At 39.1% G+C, this 16,694-nt stretch overlaps 1 protein-coding gene across 4 annotated transcripts in view; it reads left to right on the top strand.

Annotated features, from left to right (window-relative positions):
* The window catches only part of LOC107381286 (MAM domain-containing glycosylphosphatidylinositol anchor protein 1), a 341,592-nt gene that overhangs the window by 304,187 nt on the left and 20,711 nt on the right, over nucleotides 1–16,694 (top strand). For 2 of the 4 annotated variants that reach the window (XM_054732169.2, XM_070554535.1), the window contains exon 18: nucleotides 6,556–7,711. The exons of the other annotated variants lie outside the window; for them this stretch is intronic. In XM_054732169.2, the coding sequence (XP_054588144.2) occupies nucleotides 6,556–6,641 (86 nt within the window). In that variant the 3' untranslated portion in view covers nucleotides 6,642–7,711. Of the gene's footprint in view, nucleotides 1–6,555; nucleotides 7,712–16,694 lie in introns of those variants that run through there. 4 annotated transcript variants of the gene reach the window in all.

The following is a 16,694-nucleotide window of genomic DNA, read 5'->3' as shown; positions in this document are numbered from 1 at the left end:
AACATGAACATTGGAACACACCTTGGAGGCTGCTGATGATGCATCTCCTGCGCAAATGGGGCAAGACCAAGGCATCAAGGCAAGGTTCCTTGACATAGAGAAACACCCATGGTGAGCAGTGAGGAAGCATTCAGTAAAACATTGTCTCTCTCCTGGGAAATAATTGTGTAAAATCACTCATAATATAATTTTAAGGTGGATCGTAAATCTAATCAAAAATTTATTGTGGCTGAATTTGAGATGGCGACAAACATCAAATTGCATTCCACTGTACAGATATAGTTTTGTATCATGATCAAACTAATGGCTCACACCCCTAAAAACATTTAAGTGTGATAAAGGTCACTGGATCTAACTAGTCATAAACTTAAAGGGGCATTATGGAAGTTTGACAGCCAAAACATGTATAGAAATAATAAATTTCTTCTTCATACATTCTCCTGCAATGCCCTGGTCCTGTAGAAAGAGCCCTGGCATTTTTACTGTGATTGCCTGTTTTTCTGTAAAATCACAGAAAAAGAGAGTTGAGTGGAGCTGCTCGGGTCGAGCAAGCTGCTTCATGCGCGTTCACGCTCAGGCATAGCCCGTAGCATTTGCTATCAGTAGCTTTAGCAGCAGAGAGTGAGGTAGTGCCAACTCAGCGACTTTGTCGCTGTTCCTAACGCCTAGTGATGAACCTAGCTATATATCTGAGAACCCTTAGCTACTTTCTTCTAGATATTTCCTGCAAATTAGAAACAAAATAGCCATTTTCGCTCTGAACCATTCTTTGAACGTTGTTTTAGCTGTAATCAAGGATATAAATATTACAGTTACCAAAAATAGCAGTGGTGGTTTAGTTCATCTAGTTAGATGTTGGACTCTTGTGCAGTAGACCCGGGTTTAATACTGGGTGAGAACACAGTTTTTTTAGAGTTTCTTTTTTACAGTAATGGTATATTTTTTACAGTAAGATGCCCAAATTTTTATTTGAGACTCGCCGAATGGCATTGACTTCACAGATAAAAAAAGATGTGGGTTCAACTTTCATGTTGGAGCAATTTTTCAAGCAAGGGAAGGGAATGATCTGAGCATGCAGGAGGACTGACCCATCATAAACCTTTGTCGGCTGTGCTGAAGAGAAAAGGTACAGAACCAAATTATTTAATTAATTAGTTCTCCTGCCCTCTGTCCTCTGGGCCACACACACACACACATACACACACACACACACACACACACACACACACACACACACACACACACACACCCGTCAGCTTCACAGAGCTTCGTCTCAGCTGTTATTTTCGTTAAGGAGTGTGCACGTACAGCATGCGTGCCTTGTGCACGAGCCTCCTATTGACGCATTTGGCCAGAGGGGGCAATCGCGAGCATAAAAATTCAAAACTCTGTAAAGTCCCTTTAAACTTGCTAAGTAACAGCTGGTCTTTGAAATGGCCACTCTGAAATAGTCTATGTCCTAGACTAGGACTTTAAAAATGGGACCAAATGCCTCCCTGCTTGACACCCATCTTTAAGGGGTTGGATTGGGGGGTTAAACCACCGAACAATGGCCACTGCTGAACCTCACTGCCCCCCACGGGGATGGGCCAAATGTGGAGATGTAAACAATTTTTTGGTATGTTCCTTTTTCTTTTTCACTCAAAAGCCATTGCCTTTTGCTAGGGCACAGTTGTAAATAAGAAGTCTGTTAATCTGTCTGCCTGGTTAAATAAAGGTTAAATACATTTTCTAAATAAAATGCAAGTTTTTTGGTAAAACTATTTTTATTGTCCTTACATCATCAATTGCATCAAACAAAGACGTAAACAATTATTAAACACTTCAAAATAAAAGCACCATGCAAGAAAACAGTGATGATTGTAATTCATAACATGAAAATTATGAACTCTCTTCTGTGCTATAACAGTAAAGTTTAAAATTGTGTTAGTGATGGGTGCACCGCATTTTGAACCAGCAGACTAAATATAGTTATTTATTAATAGTGTAGCGTGATGGATGTAGCTACACTTATTTAATGACCAATAAGATGTGATATTCCATATAAATATAAATTATCCATCTGATTGGTCTTTGAATATTTGATTTAACCTTAGGTTCTTTGAGCTATTCAGGGAACACACAATTCATATTAATTGTGACGGTGGCACAGGAGTTAAGTGCTCGCCTCGCAATCGGAAGGTCGCAGGTTCGAGACCCGCTCAGTCTGTCGCTGTCGTTGTGTCCTTGGGCAAGACACTTAACCCACATTGCCTGCTGGTGGTGGTCGGAGGGACCTGTGGCGCCAGTGCTCGGCAGCCTCGCCTCTGTCAGTGCACCCCAGGGCAGATGTGGCTACATCGTAGTTCATCCCCACCAGTGTGTGAATGTGTGTGTGAATGGATGAATGACTGGTTGTGTTGTAAAGCGCCTTGGGGGGTTCCAGGACTCTAGAAGGCGCTATATCAAATACAGATCATTTAATTCAGACAGAGTCAAGAATATAGTTCATAAAAATGAATTTAAGTCTATATTTCTAAACTAATGATGAGACAGAACAAATCATGATGAATGATGGTTGGACAAGATTACAATGAATGACATGATGGAATGTGAGCTAGATGTTTGTAGCAAAACCTTATTAAGTATCTTGAGAGATCTTGTGATTTCTGGGTTGTCAAATCAGTTTGACTATGGTTTAACAAGCTATCAGTTATTCATGAAAACTATCTGACGCCAGTGTGCAGGTCTACGATACCCGGGTGTGACAGCAGCTCTTGAGCGGTCCGGAGGAAAGACAGCCAGATTGCTTATGTCACCAGAAGGAAGTGGCTCCTGGAATCTTGAAGAGTTGCATCTCCCTTTGAATTCAGTTATCACCGGCCATAAGATGCTACCAGAGTCTGCTAGTTAGACGTTCCATGTCTGAGGTGTTGTAGCGTCTAAAACCAATGCAAGAGTTGCAAAGAGGCTTTGACCTTGGGGTCAAAAGAGAGGATGGTCCCAAGTGCTTGCTCACCCAGTCGGCCTAACCGAGTAAGCTGGCTAAGAACTGACTAGCCCAGGAAGTGAACACAAAAGTGTTTACAAATTTAGACAAATCAGAATGTGACAAGTTTAAAGGTGTTCCCAAAATACCACTAGCAACCCTCTTTCACATAGATACATAGAGGTTATTTCTTAGTGTGAATTCAAAATGTTAAACAGTTATGTGAAGCACAAATGTTTTAGCCATTAATGATAATATATTGATGTGTGAATATACTGATAAATTAATATCACATTCTTACTAATCTGGTATAATTTAAGATGTGAAATAAATCATTACAGGAAAAATATCCATGTTAACCCATCACAATTTAATATATTATTGAAACCCTTTGGATTGAAATATATTGTCCATTCAACAAAATATGATTATATAAAGCTTATAAAATTATAAAGTCATTTATGAGCCAGGGAAGACAAGCTTCATTCAAAGAGGATAGATAAGAAGTCCTGCGTGTTTTGCAGCCTTGAGGTTTCATGACGTACGCAGGATTAATTAGGAATATTTGCTCCAGTTTATCCTTCATATCGGCACCACGGTGTCAGATTGACCTGTATGAAGAATTTGGCCTGTAAGGTAAAAGTTAACTTCTCTTCATTTGATGAAATATTTGGCAAATTGGTACACTACAATAACATGTGTCAAATTCAGTGTTAAACATTTCCCACTACCCATGAAAAAAGGATTTGTTATTATACAATTAGACAGCTGGGAATTTTCTGCTGTGGAATAATTTCTGTCTTTGAGAGGTCTTTGCACGTTTTGGATATACTGTAATAACACAATTAATCATTATGAATTTATCCACAGTAATCATCCTTTTCAAAAATTATACCATTTCATAGCACTAATAAGCAGCTCAATTCATGGGTCTGCGAGGGAAAAAAAGTTAAATCATGAAACAAAAAAGCTCAAAGGAAACACAGTTATCTCAAGACTCAAAGCAACCAAAAATAAAAAAATTCAAGTTCAAACTAAATTGGCTAAAAACTATTTATATTACTTGGTATCAGTTACAAATATAAATGTATATATATATATATATATATATATATAAAATGAAAAGATTCAACAAAACCCAAAGATTATAATCCAGAAAATCCAATGAGCCCATCAGGAACGCATGTTCCACTTCAATTTGTCATCCAGATATTGTGCTACAGGAATGTGTGTGTGTGTGTGTGTGTGTGTGTGTGTGTATGTGTGTGTGTGTGTGTGTGTGTTGCACATAGATCTAAACTTTATTATAGATATAGATTTTGAGTCTGAAGAATGGACAGTTGTTATAAAATCATATTGATCTTTTTAATGCACTACCAACTTTTTATGAAAGTTGGAGTAGGAAACCTTTTTAATTTATTTATGGAAGCAGAAACTGTGTGTGTGTGTGTGTGTGCGCGCGTGTGTGTGTGTGTGTGTGTGTGTGTGTGTGTGTGTGCGCGTGCAATGCTTATTGTAAATGCATAAGAAATGTTATTGTTTTTTGAAGATTTTATCTTCAAGAAACAACTTTATGAACAAAACAGACTTTAAATTCACACCGGTTATGTGTGTACTGTATCTGTGTAAAAAACCAACACAATTTGCCAAATACTTAAACAAATAAAATTAAATAATATCCTTTTCTGCTCTTGTAAAATCTCTCATGTCTGTTAAACAGACATGAGATTTTTTCTAAAATAGTCACAAAGTTATTGCACACATCTGAAACACATCTCCGTTTAATTCTCATTATCAGAAAATTAGAAAAATGTACTTTGAGAGACGCTGATAGCTAAATTGTAAGTGAAATTATAATAATTTGCAACACGACTGCAGTTTGTTCATTAAAACACTTAAAAAAACTGCTATTCCCAAGATGCAAAATCTATGGTAACATAATGTAATCCCAGATTCAATGAGTATAGCCTCCGCCCTTTGAGGCTGCCATTGGATTAAATTATGAGCCACAGACAATGTTATCCACTGGCAGCCGTAAAGGGCGGAGCCTATATGGAATAGAACCCATGTTCTTACCGGACCGTTCCACCAGCAATTAGCCACCATTATAAGTCTCCAATTAGCAAAGTTTCCAGAACAACAAATAAACCACAGCCCTTTTTGCATACATCCTGCATCATTCTCCTTGCTTGTTATCATGGGGGGAAAAAAATTAGGTGAGGTTTTGCAGGGCCTCGCAGAACCAGCTGCTTTTTGCATCTGAAAGGTTCCCAGAGGGAAGGGAGCTCATGGGTAGAATGTGTCTATTACGTTACAAATCACTTACACATTTAGTGGAAAGGCCTTGGTATTTTCTGGGATAGAACATCCACATATATACTGGATAAATAATGTACCTAGGCTCGAGTTACACATTTTTTTTGAGAAAATGGAAGGTTCCCACCACTGCCATTTTGACCATGTTGCACATCTCGTCACACCCAGATAATCCAAAAACGGGAAAAGAGGTGGAGCTGAGGGTGGGGCTGTTACGGTTAAAACAGATTGGAACAAATAAACCAATGTAGCTACTAGCTAACTTAGCTAACCCAAGAAGCTAAGAAGGGGTTCCGGTGTAGCAGACCTGCGTGGCTTCCACCCTCTCAGGAGATGGAAGCATGTGGCCTCCTGCGTGTAGCAGCTGTTCCCGTCTGAGAGACAGTAGTGGCCGGGCGACTGCCTAGCTGGGCTTCCTCCGCAATAATGAAGCAGCGGATCTGATCGCAGGACTGCTATGTAAAGGGAGAGGCATGTTACAGAAACTAGGCAAACCTCTCTGCAGCAGCAACCTCACAACCCTTTGACCGCTGTGGACCAGCAAAGCCCTGAAGCCTCTAGCCTCAGTCCCCAGTCAGCCAGCCAGCCCCACCAACACGTTATATTTCAACCAATCTTTGACCAAGCAGTGCACAGCACAGCAAAATAAATTTTTACTTACTGATAAAAATGAAGCAGAGACTTCTTGGATGATCTGTTAGTGCAGTCAATAGCACAGTTTGTCCTCTTTGTCCAAATAATCCCATGATTAACATCCAGACACGAACACAGAGAACACAACTAAGGTTCAGAGAGCAGAAATGGCTGAACATCTATTAACGTGAGTTCCAGACTGAGGCCTTTTCCTAGTGCTAGCTCATGGCTCTGATGCTCATTAATTATTCATAATTTCAAGCATTTAAGTACACTTGGAGGGAGAAGTTACCCCACCCCAAGTTGCCATGAAAATAAACTAGTTCTATTAAACTTTAAATGTTTTTTTTTAAACTAGGCTGTAAACATGCTTTTTTTTCTGCTGTGAAAATGACATTTTTAACATTGGAGTTGATGAGGATTTGCTCACTTCTTGTGCCAGCCCCTAGTGGATGAAGGTGGAACTGCAATTTTTGGCATTGGGGTGGGGGGTGGGGGATAGACCCATAATTGATATCTCACATTTATTGATTTATTGATTTAATGGGAAGTCATTTTGACACTATCACATTGTTTTGCTGCTAGTTATGTGTGTAATCCACTCTAATCTGGCTCTTTTCTAATTGTATTTTCTATAGTTCTCATTGGAGGATCAAGTTCACTCCCACTGACCAGGTGGCTGACCTTTGGCTTCTCCTGCTGTCTCTCACTTCTCTACAGATGATGAGCACCTTCCACAGCACCACTGTCTGTCTGTGATAACAGACACTGCCCAAACTCGCACTTTTTACCCCTCCCTCCCGTCCTACTCTGTCTTCACATGTCTAACTTCTTCGTTTACTCTCACACCGTCCTACATCAGTTTCATTCTTCTAGCTTAGACAGCACAAAGTCTTTGTCTACTTCTGTCCCCAGCCTTCTCTAAATACTTTAGTGTTTCACACATATTGCATATTTACCTGACTCTCACTGTATTTAAGGCTGACGCACTCAACGATCAGTGACACTTGAAACTTTCTCCTTCATCTCTATTAGAATGGCCTCACTCATGTCGGTGTCACTCTGTTGCCTTTTCCTCTTCCTCATCTACCTTTATCGTCCACGTGCGCACCCTTGAACTGCTCTTTCCCACGGCCTCTTCACCCAGTTCCTCAGACACACCAAAGTGTCGGACACTCTACCAAAGATCACAGGGAATCTGAGGGAATAACACGAAGGAATGTGGATGCTGAATAGAAAGCGGGATCGAGAGAGAAAACCGTTAAGGAGAGGACACTTTTTTTTCCACACAAAGACTACGACGTCTTTGCCCCAAACTTTGGGATGTGCGAAACTACGGAATGGCAAACGGGAATGAAGAACCCAATCGAGTGTCAAACAAATAAATGACTAAGAAATGGACACATTTGGAGAGGATAATCAAAGCTGGGGGCCCCTAGTAGCGTCTCTGCTTGCCACAAAAAGACGAACCTCAGCGCGGATTATACGTGTACATTTATCTCTCTATATACATATATATATATATATATATATACATATATATATATTAAATATAACAAAGTTTAAACTAAACTTTACAAGGACAGTGAATGACTTTACTAAGTGAAATTAAAGAAGCACAATGTTTATACAACCTCTGTTGTACTTTGGGTTAATTCTACTTCTTATGTGATGTTGCAGTTTGTCAGACCTATTCAATGTTTTTTGATATTTTATGTTATTTGTTTGTTTTTTGGGGGATATGGCATTCTTAGGGTCAAGGACAATGAGTAATAAAGTATTATTATATTCATATCTTTAAGAAGTAGAGAGGATGATTTTTGATCTGGATCCTGATTTGAGCTCCTGGAAGAGAAATGCAGATGACCCAAGCCATCTGGACAGACACCTTTACCTTTCTTTGCACATTCAATACTAAAGGCGTGCACACTCAGGCACACAGCACACAAACGCCCTTACTCTTTTTTTTCCTCACTGCAGCACCGTTTCAGTCTGAATCATGCAGAAGGAAACACGTGGACGGTCGGGTGAATATAACATTTTTACACTCTGATTTTTATTAAAATTAGACAGGAAAAGCTGTGCAGAACTGAGCCTGAAACCATTTCTCACATTTATTTCACCACAGATTTCTGATCTCGTGTAAACTTCTCACACATACACGTGTCTGTTGTCTGCAAGGTGTTGCAGATTTGTTTGTATCATTAATCAAACACTGTTGAATGTCTGTGTTGTCAATCAACCTCATATTCCCATCAATATTATTGGTAAAGTCAAGCAACGCTTGCAACACCTTTCCTGTGTTTAAACAAAGAACCAAAAATGGAACACTTGCATCTATTTATCCATATGAATGAGTACTCGATTAGGGATTTAGTGTCAAAAATGCATCAAAATATTATTTATAATCTTTTGTTTTTATCAGCCATGTTTCACAGTTACTCGTACATTTATCCTTGGTGTATTCACCCTCCAAAGGCTGTATGTATCCATATTATTATTATTAAATATGGCTGAATTCAGCTGCATTATGCATCATCTAATTCAGCATAGCTTCATATTAGCTCCTGATGTGCTTCTGTATTTTATGGTCTTCATTACGGTCACTTGTCTGCTTCATGTCTAAACCGATTCATCATTTCACTTGTGTTTTGTGTCCCTTTGTTCATTTTCTGTCTGTAAAATGATTTATTATTGTTTTCTAATCCCTAATTCTGCTTATTAAGTTTTTTACTTAGTTTTTTCCAATTTAACTCACCAGATGTGAGGTGCTCTTTCCATGCTTGCACATGTTTATGTACAATGTCATTGTGTAACTGCAGCAGGGTTGTGTTAAGCATGTAAGACATATCTACGGAGCCCCACACGTAGTTGTGTAACATAGACGCCCTTAGCTTTACCTCTACCATTGTACATTCATCTATTTGATGAACCCAGCTGTCTGATAGTGGGGTTTATGGAAAAAGGAAATAAATTATTTTAGGAAACTTTGGGAGGCATACTTGTATTTTCTACAAGAATGAAGCTCTTATTTTCGGTTTGATTTTTATTGCAGTGCCTTCATGTTGGTTACATGTGTTAATTAATGTAAAAAAATCAGCAGCTTAATTTTAGATCGTGTGTTAATTTTAGAAATATAAAGCTCTGATGTGTGTGACACATCATCATAACCGTCATGTCATTCTTCATAATGATTCATAAGTGGCAATAACCAATACTTCTTTTTTATTTCCTTCATTTTGTCCTAAAACAGTTTCAGATTAATGATATTTTAATCACACAAAGACCTTCAGAAACAAATAACAAACAAACCTGAGGTGTTTCTCAATGTCAAGGCTCCTGGCCTTGTGAGGGGGTGTCTTGCGAGGCCAGGCTCCTTGCTTAAGAGGATACTGTCCTTCCTTGGTCAAAGAAAACGGATAAATGGAACAGACTTGCATCACGTGACCATGGCTTCCATGGCGGTCACGTAATGTCATGTGACACGGGAGACAACGTTATATTTTATGCATATTTGTTTCAATATAAATATATAACGAGACTTTTACGTTTTAAATTGTGTATATGTTTATTAAATAAAAAATATAAGTGAGTTACTACCCGCTAGCCACCGAAGCTGCAACTACTAAGCAACTGCCCAACAATAGATAATTTCTTTGGATCTAAAAAAAAACAAACATTTTATTTAGTTGACTTACTTTTAAGCTTGAAAATTGCCCCTGAAGTAGCTGCCGGCTTCTGATCTGCCGTCCTTTTGAAAATACTGCGGTGTATTCTGGGTAATTTTTGACCAAGGCTAGGCTACAAGACACTTCCCGTGTATCCTCGCTCAGCTAGCTTAACGGCTAAAAAACGGAGAGCACACGCCTCGGTAGAACGTGAACATTGGAACACATCTTGGTGGCTCCTGATGACGTATCTCAAAGGCAACTAGGGCAGGACCAAGACATCAAGACAAGGTTCCATGGCATTGAGAAACACCCCTGGTCTCTGATACAGCCTTGACGGGATATTCTATTCTATTCTATTCTATTCCAACTTAGTTTAAAAAAACTTGTTTGAACTGAATTCGTTGTGCAGCCCAAACAGCAGCAGCATTCTCCGGTGGAGCCTGTAGCACTCTCAGCATGAATATAATTGTGTTTCTGGTGGATTAACAATGTGATGTCAAATGAATGATGGTGTAAAACATGCACAATCTAAACTGCTAGAAATTTTACAAGATACGTTTTAATGTATTTAACATTTTAGGACAGCAGCAATTGAACACACGACCCTTCGACCCACTGGGAACTAAGGTATTTTTCTAAGCTCGCCTCTCCATCCCTGGTTCCTAAAGGCATTGTTCCCTTGTTTAATCAATACATTTGCAGTGGTCTCTAGTAGGAATGAATGCCATGTAAATTAGAATAGAACAGAATTGCCTTTACTGTCATTGTACAAGGTGCAGTGAAATTGGAGTGCCATTCCCTTTGGTGCTAATTGTAAAAGAATACAGGAAAATAACACTGAATAAATTAAATGTAAAATCAACGGTAGCATTTACAGATATGTACACAGAGTAGCAGCATTTGTGATGTAGCAGCATTAGTTGGGTTCTGTGCAGGTCACTATTGTAAGCTGAATGTTAGCATATAGAGTAAACACAAATAGCAAATATGAATGTTATTGGACATGATCAATATAGAAACAGCAAACGTGTGGTTCGGGAAATGGTCAGTGTGTAGTTCGGGTTTACAGGACCATTTAGTTTTGTGGTTGTTAACCCTCTCAGGCTCAAAATAAGTTTAGATAAAAGGATGAACAACTAAGTCCTTCAGGGGTACTTCTGAGTTAAAAAATGCTCATGAAACACTTATGTGGAGTAACCAGGTAGGTAGGTTTTAATGTTGCAAATCTGCAACGCCTGCCTCCAGAGGGTTAACTACAGTGATGGCTCTTACAAAGATGCTATCCCTGATTCTAGTTGTACTCAGGATGGGTGGTATACTGGTGCACCGTTTCCAGGAACTAGCAGTGACCCACATCACAGCTGAGCAGCAGACCGCAGGTTTTGGACAACTCACCTGGGAGTGAAAAACAGCACCACTGACTTGCCACGTGGATGTTTTATCTCCACAAAAAACACAAGTCTGGAGGAGCTTCTGCTATGCGTGGAAGGTTTTAATGCTAACAGTTAAATTCTACTAACTAGACGTTCTCTACTTATTCGTGGACGCCAAAGGGTTAACACCAACCTTTCCTGTTGCAAGTTGAGATGGATTTTTGTTGCGTGACAGTGCATCGTAGATCTGTCAGGCTTTCCAAATTCTAGTGAAAAACTCAGTGACCGATTATAATCAGAAATAATCATTAAAAAATAGGCTTTCAGTGTTCCACACCTTTAAGATCCCCTATCTAACATGCTTCTTATTGTTTCCCTGCTCTGACATGCCTGGCTTTTATAAGTGACAGTTAACGGTGTTCTGCAGAGCTGGATCCCATGAGGGTCTCAATGACACGGGGTTGGAGAGCTCTGCTCTGAAATGACTCCATCTTGCCCCCCCCCCCCCCCCCCCCAAATGTGTAACTGTGAAATAATAAAAATTAGTTAATTTTATTATTATCTTTATGCATCTTTAGTTCAGAGGTCAACCCTGTTTCTTGATGGCTGCTATCCAGCATGTTTTAGTTGTTTTCCTGCTCCAACACACCTGATTCAAAGGTTGAATCACCTGTTCAGCAGGTAGAAGGCTGTTAATCAGCCACCGATTGAAATCAGGTGTGTCAACACACCTGTTCCACTGCATCTGGCCCAAAGCATACATGATTGGTTGAATGGAGCTGTTCAATAAACCTTTAGAGCAGTGCTACTCACCCCTGGTCCTGGAGAGCCGGTATCCAGCATGTTGTCCTTCTTCCTCTACTCCAACACACCTGATTCAATCAAACCAAATCAAAGATACTTTATTAATCCCAGAGGGAAATTAGAGTTTCAGTACATACAATTCAGAGATCAGACATACCTTGGCAAGACACGTGACAAGAATTGGTGACTGTGGTCATTCGCAACCCTGAGTCTCGCTACCTTAATAGAGATCAGAGGGCTACATGAGGATTGGTTCAGGTGGAGGGAAAAAAAAGGCACTTCAGAGGTACCCTCCACCGGGAGGGCAGCTTTACTCTGCAAAAAAACACCTCAGACAGATATGCAACAGACTTCAGACAACACATAAGTGTCTACTAGGTGGGGTGGTGGGTTGGGACTATCCCTACTTCAGTTCCCGCAGCCACGATAAGCAGCGCATGTCACCTCAGTGTGGATGGGGGAGGAGCATTGAGGGTTGGAGGGTTGCAGTGACCCTGCATTCAGCAGTTAAATCACCTGCAGCAGCTCATCAAACTCTTCGGAAGCCTGTTAATCACCTGCTGATTGAAATCAGGTGTGTTAACAAAGGGATAAAGATAAAACATGCTGGATACTGGCTCTCGAGGACCAGGAGCGAGTACCACGGCTTTAGAGTGAATCTGTGTATAAAGATCTCCAAAATTTTAAAGGTTTCTCATAAATCTGGCAGCTGAGACCCCAACATTTATCCTTTGTCCAGTTAACGTTGATGATGGGTAAAAAAAAAAAAGTTTATTGTGTTTGAACTTGGTTACCTTCCTACAAAGTTAAAACATTTCACAACACAACGAGTTATGTTTGAAGTCGAAAGAGAAACTAATCATTTAAACTGATTTTCAAGCTGCTCTTTTGTTTAGTTGTTTAACAACTTATGATAAGAAAGTTGGAATGGAAATTTGTTTCTAACTCAATCATGAAAGGATGCTATCTTTGTCCTATGTAAAGGAAAATGGCATAATTTATTTCTAGTCAAATTAGAAGTTAACAAAATAACTAAAATGGTGAGAAGTATAAATCCTTTAAATGACTTTAAATTTGTTCCAAGCAGAATTTAAGTTCATAAACAATTTTTTTTCAGTTTGTTGATATTTTATTTTTGCTTTTCTAATAAAGTAAGTTTAGTACTTATGGGCGATGATAACATTTTTTAAATGTGTCATAGAAAAAGCTTTCTTTGTTGTGAGGTCCAAAAGCTTATTCTATTACCTGCAATATTAGTAATCTATTCAGGTTAATCAAATGCCCATGTCTCATCTGTTGCAAAATAACATATGAAGGAATATTTTTAGTCTAAAATTCTAAGAGCTTTGTAAACAAACGACCTTAACATGCTGCCTGTTTTTTCTGTTAAACAAATCGGATTTGGAAGACGGAGTTAGCCACTGTGAGCTCGCTCACTGGGTTCTTCACTACAGATTTGCCTTTTATCATCACTTTTCATCTTTGTTTTCCAGGCCTGAAGGCAGGATGCCAAGTTTTTAGCCCTTCCCAACTCCCATTTTCCACTCATTTTGGAAACGTGTCAGCTTCACCTCCTTGTGGTTCAGTTTTTCTAAATATTATCACGAGCATCAACTGTATAAAGAATCAGGATCCCATCTTTACAAAACATGCTCAACAAGTTTGTAATTACCAATGAAAAAAGTTTCATCATGAAATAAATTCTTAAACAGTAAGGAACATTTAAACATGCATCATTAAGTATCAAACTGTATAAACACACCAAGCATCCTGGACGCCACACTAACGTATATGTAAATGGTCTTGACTTTGTTTTTGTATACATTTAAACCAACGACAAGATCATTACATAAATCTAACCTGAGCTAATTATGACAGTCAGATCTCCCATCATCTTGGAGATTTAAAAACAGGAGGATGAAGTAAGTGAACATCAGCGCTTCATTCTGCTCTCCAAAAAACAACATAATTGAAAGATTGTGTTTGTGTTTATTACAATAATCAGTCATTTCCACATCCTGTTAGCAGCCTGTTCATCCTTTCACTGAATAATTAAAGTAAACACACACACACACACACACACACACACACACACACACACACACACACACACACACACACACACACACACACACACACACACACAAGGAGAGATATACAAGTGGATTCCTGCGCATTCAATTAATAGCTGCTTTGACACCCTGACTGTTAATCTGTCTCCTCCTGTGTACCGTCTCTGTGTGCTAAACAGTTTTAAATGAACTTCAGAGAAACTTTGGAATCAGAATGCTCAGCTCCTGTCATTCTTCTGCTGTTAGAGCTGCCATTACACTGACACACTGGATGAGAATGGTCTTAATTCTGGCAACAAAGAATAAAATCACAAATACAATGTGATGTTACTGTCTTTTGTTTGGGTCAATGCAGGGGCGATTCTAGCATTAGAGGTTTAGTGGTGCTGAGCACCCAGCTGCCCGTCCAGGTCAAGATTAGTGCCACTGTTTTGTACATTTGTACGTATTTGTAAAATAAGAGCAAATAACTCATTCCCACAAATCACAAACAATGCTTTAGAGATTCTACTTTTACAGTAGCCTAGCCCTGGTTCAAAGGCTAGGTCAGTGATCCCCAATTTCCTTCCCAGAGGGCGAGTATCCAGCATGTTTTACTGTTTTTCCTGCTTCAACACACTGTTTTTAATCAGCGGTTGATTAGCAGGCCTCTGCAGAGCTGAACAGGTGAATCAAGTGTTGGATTAGGGAAACAACAAAAACATTCTTGATACCGACCCTCGAGGAAGGGAGATGGGGATACTGGTTTAGATGTTAGTTTTTGAACTGGACCAGTTCCTATGTGGCCTAGATGCAAAAACAAGTGGCCTAAACAAATGAATATTATTTTTACCTTTCACAAATCAGATAAAGGTTTAACAAATCAAGAACTTTTTAATTTCTCAAGTTTTAGGGGTGCTTGGGTTTCATTTAGAGGTGCTTCAGCACTCCCATAAATGGGCTAAAAACACTCACGCTTTGTTATATTTAGAAAAACATTGTTTTAATTTAGAACTTCATTAAAATTGAGTCTAATTAGAATCTAGCCAATAAATCTTCCAGGTTTAAACGCATCAGTCCTCTCAGATGCTGTTTAACCCAGAAGACATCAGCAGAGTTTCCATGTAATTATAACCAGATTTACAAAGTGCTTCAAGACCAACCAGCTGCATAAACTGCAGTCACCTTGAGCCACTTTGGTCCATTTGCCTGAATTTCAGTAATTAGTCTATTTCAAACATATTTGTTTCATAGCACTATTTTAATCCAACACTTCCAGCTTTTACAAGGGAACAGCTGACCAGTAATGGGCCCCTGCTCCAGTAAAACAAGTTCGGAGCACTATGGAGGAATAATACTAAAACATTGGCTGCAGTTATTTTCTCGGGGCAGATGCAGCTGTTAACTTTTTAGAAGAAAAAGTTTAGAAACCACAAAATCCCCCCTTCCAAAAGCCCACAGATCCACATCAGAGGCCCAAGTATGATAGACCTCACATCTGGAGTGTTTAGTTTCTTGAAGATGACAGCGGTACAACCCAGTAACGGTCTGATCACCGTCTTTGACAGTTTGGATGTTTGATGTCATGCAGTTGGATGTCATGTAGTAAGTTAGAAAAGGCAGTGGATGGAAACCCTTTACCAACAGAGAGGGTTGAGGCTTACTTCTCTGCTAAATGACTAATTCTAAAGCAATAGTTTGATTTTTTTAATCTAAGGTGTTAACATAAAAGACAATATATATATATATATATATATATATATATATATATATATATATATATATATACATTTTTAAATCTTAACACACACCTGCCAAATCAATCACTTCATTTAGTTGGTCTTGTTGGCTTAGTGCTTTTTGGAATATTTCAGGTTAGTTCTTCAACTTTTTCTTCTTTAGCTTGGCTCCAGTCTGATCTTTGACTCTGTGAGGAACTCTTTCCTTCTCTCAATATAACCTGCAAAGTCCAAAAGCGACGAGGTGGTACACACACACACACAAACACACACACACACACACACACAAACACACACACACACATGCAATCAGGTGTACTCATATACGAATACACACTCACCACCTCCATCATATCTTCTTCTGATGTCGGTAAAATACAACAGTTGTGAATTTATCCAACAAGAAGAACACAAAAAGAGGACATTGTTTCAGAGTTCTGATGTTTTCAGCCATTTTCATCTGTAGCGTCATGAATGGCCTCTAATTTGTGACAAAGGTCACATTTTCCCAGCTGGGTCAAGCTGGGTCGACTGTAACTTTGCCCCACAGATTAACCCGCCAGGAGCCGTGATGTCTGCTGGAAATCATCTTTATCTGCTGCTGTTCTGTCCCAAGCTGAAGGACACTTCAAGTTTCACAATAATAATATTAAATATTAATTTTAATAAACTCTTGACTGTATTACTGTTATTACAATCATCATAAATAATTTCTTGGTTCAGTATAAATGTATTTTAATTACTGAAATGAATTATTATGCTTTGGGTATAATAATGATTATTGTTGATAATCCTAATGTGTGCTCAGAAAACCAGAAGGTCATCTTGCACGTTTAACCAGCCTCATTCAGAGGATATCCAGGGTAAAGGGTAAAACCATCACATGTCTTTACTTCATGACTAAGCTTTCTGACGCTGAGAGGGCGTGTTCTGAGGGTTTTTGTTAAAACTAAATCTCCTGCAGAAAAAGTTCAGTTCTTGAATCCACCAGGAGACGAGGGACCGCCGCCCAAATCTCCACTAAGCATTCTGTCACGCCGATAGAATTGCTCCGAATAAATGCACCTGTTTCCAGCTGACGCAAAACTCCTTCAGAGTTATTGATTTTGAGATGCAAATAGTTCCACCAGTCGAGTGAC

This window comes from Nothobranchius furzeri, chromosome 9 (assembly GCF_043380555.1).
Source record: "Nothobranchius furzeri strain GRZ-AD chromosome 9, NfurGRZ-RIMD1, whole genome shotgun sequence".
Taxonomy (NCBI): Eukaryota; Metazoa; Chordata; class Actinopteri; order Cyprinodontiformes; family Nothobranchiidae; genus Nothobranchius; species Nothobranchius furzeri.
The sequence above is the reverse complement of the archived record's forward strand: the minus strand, read 5'-3'. Positions and strand labels throughout refer to the sequence as shown.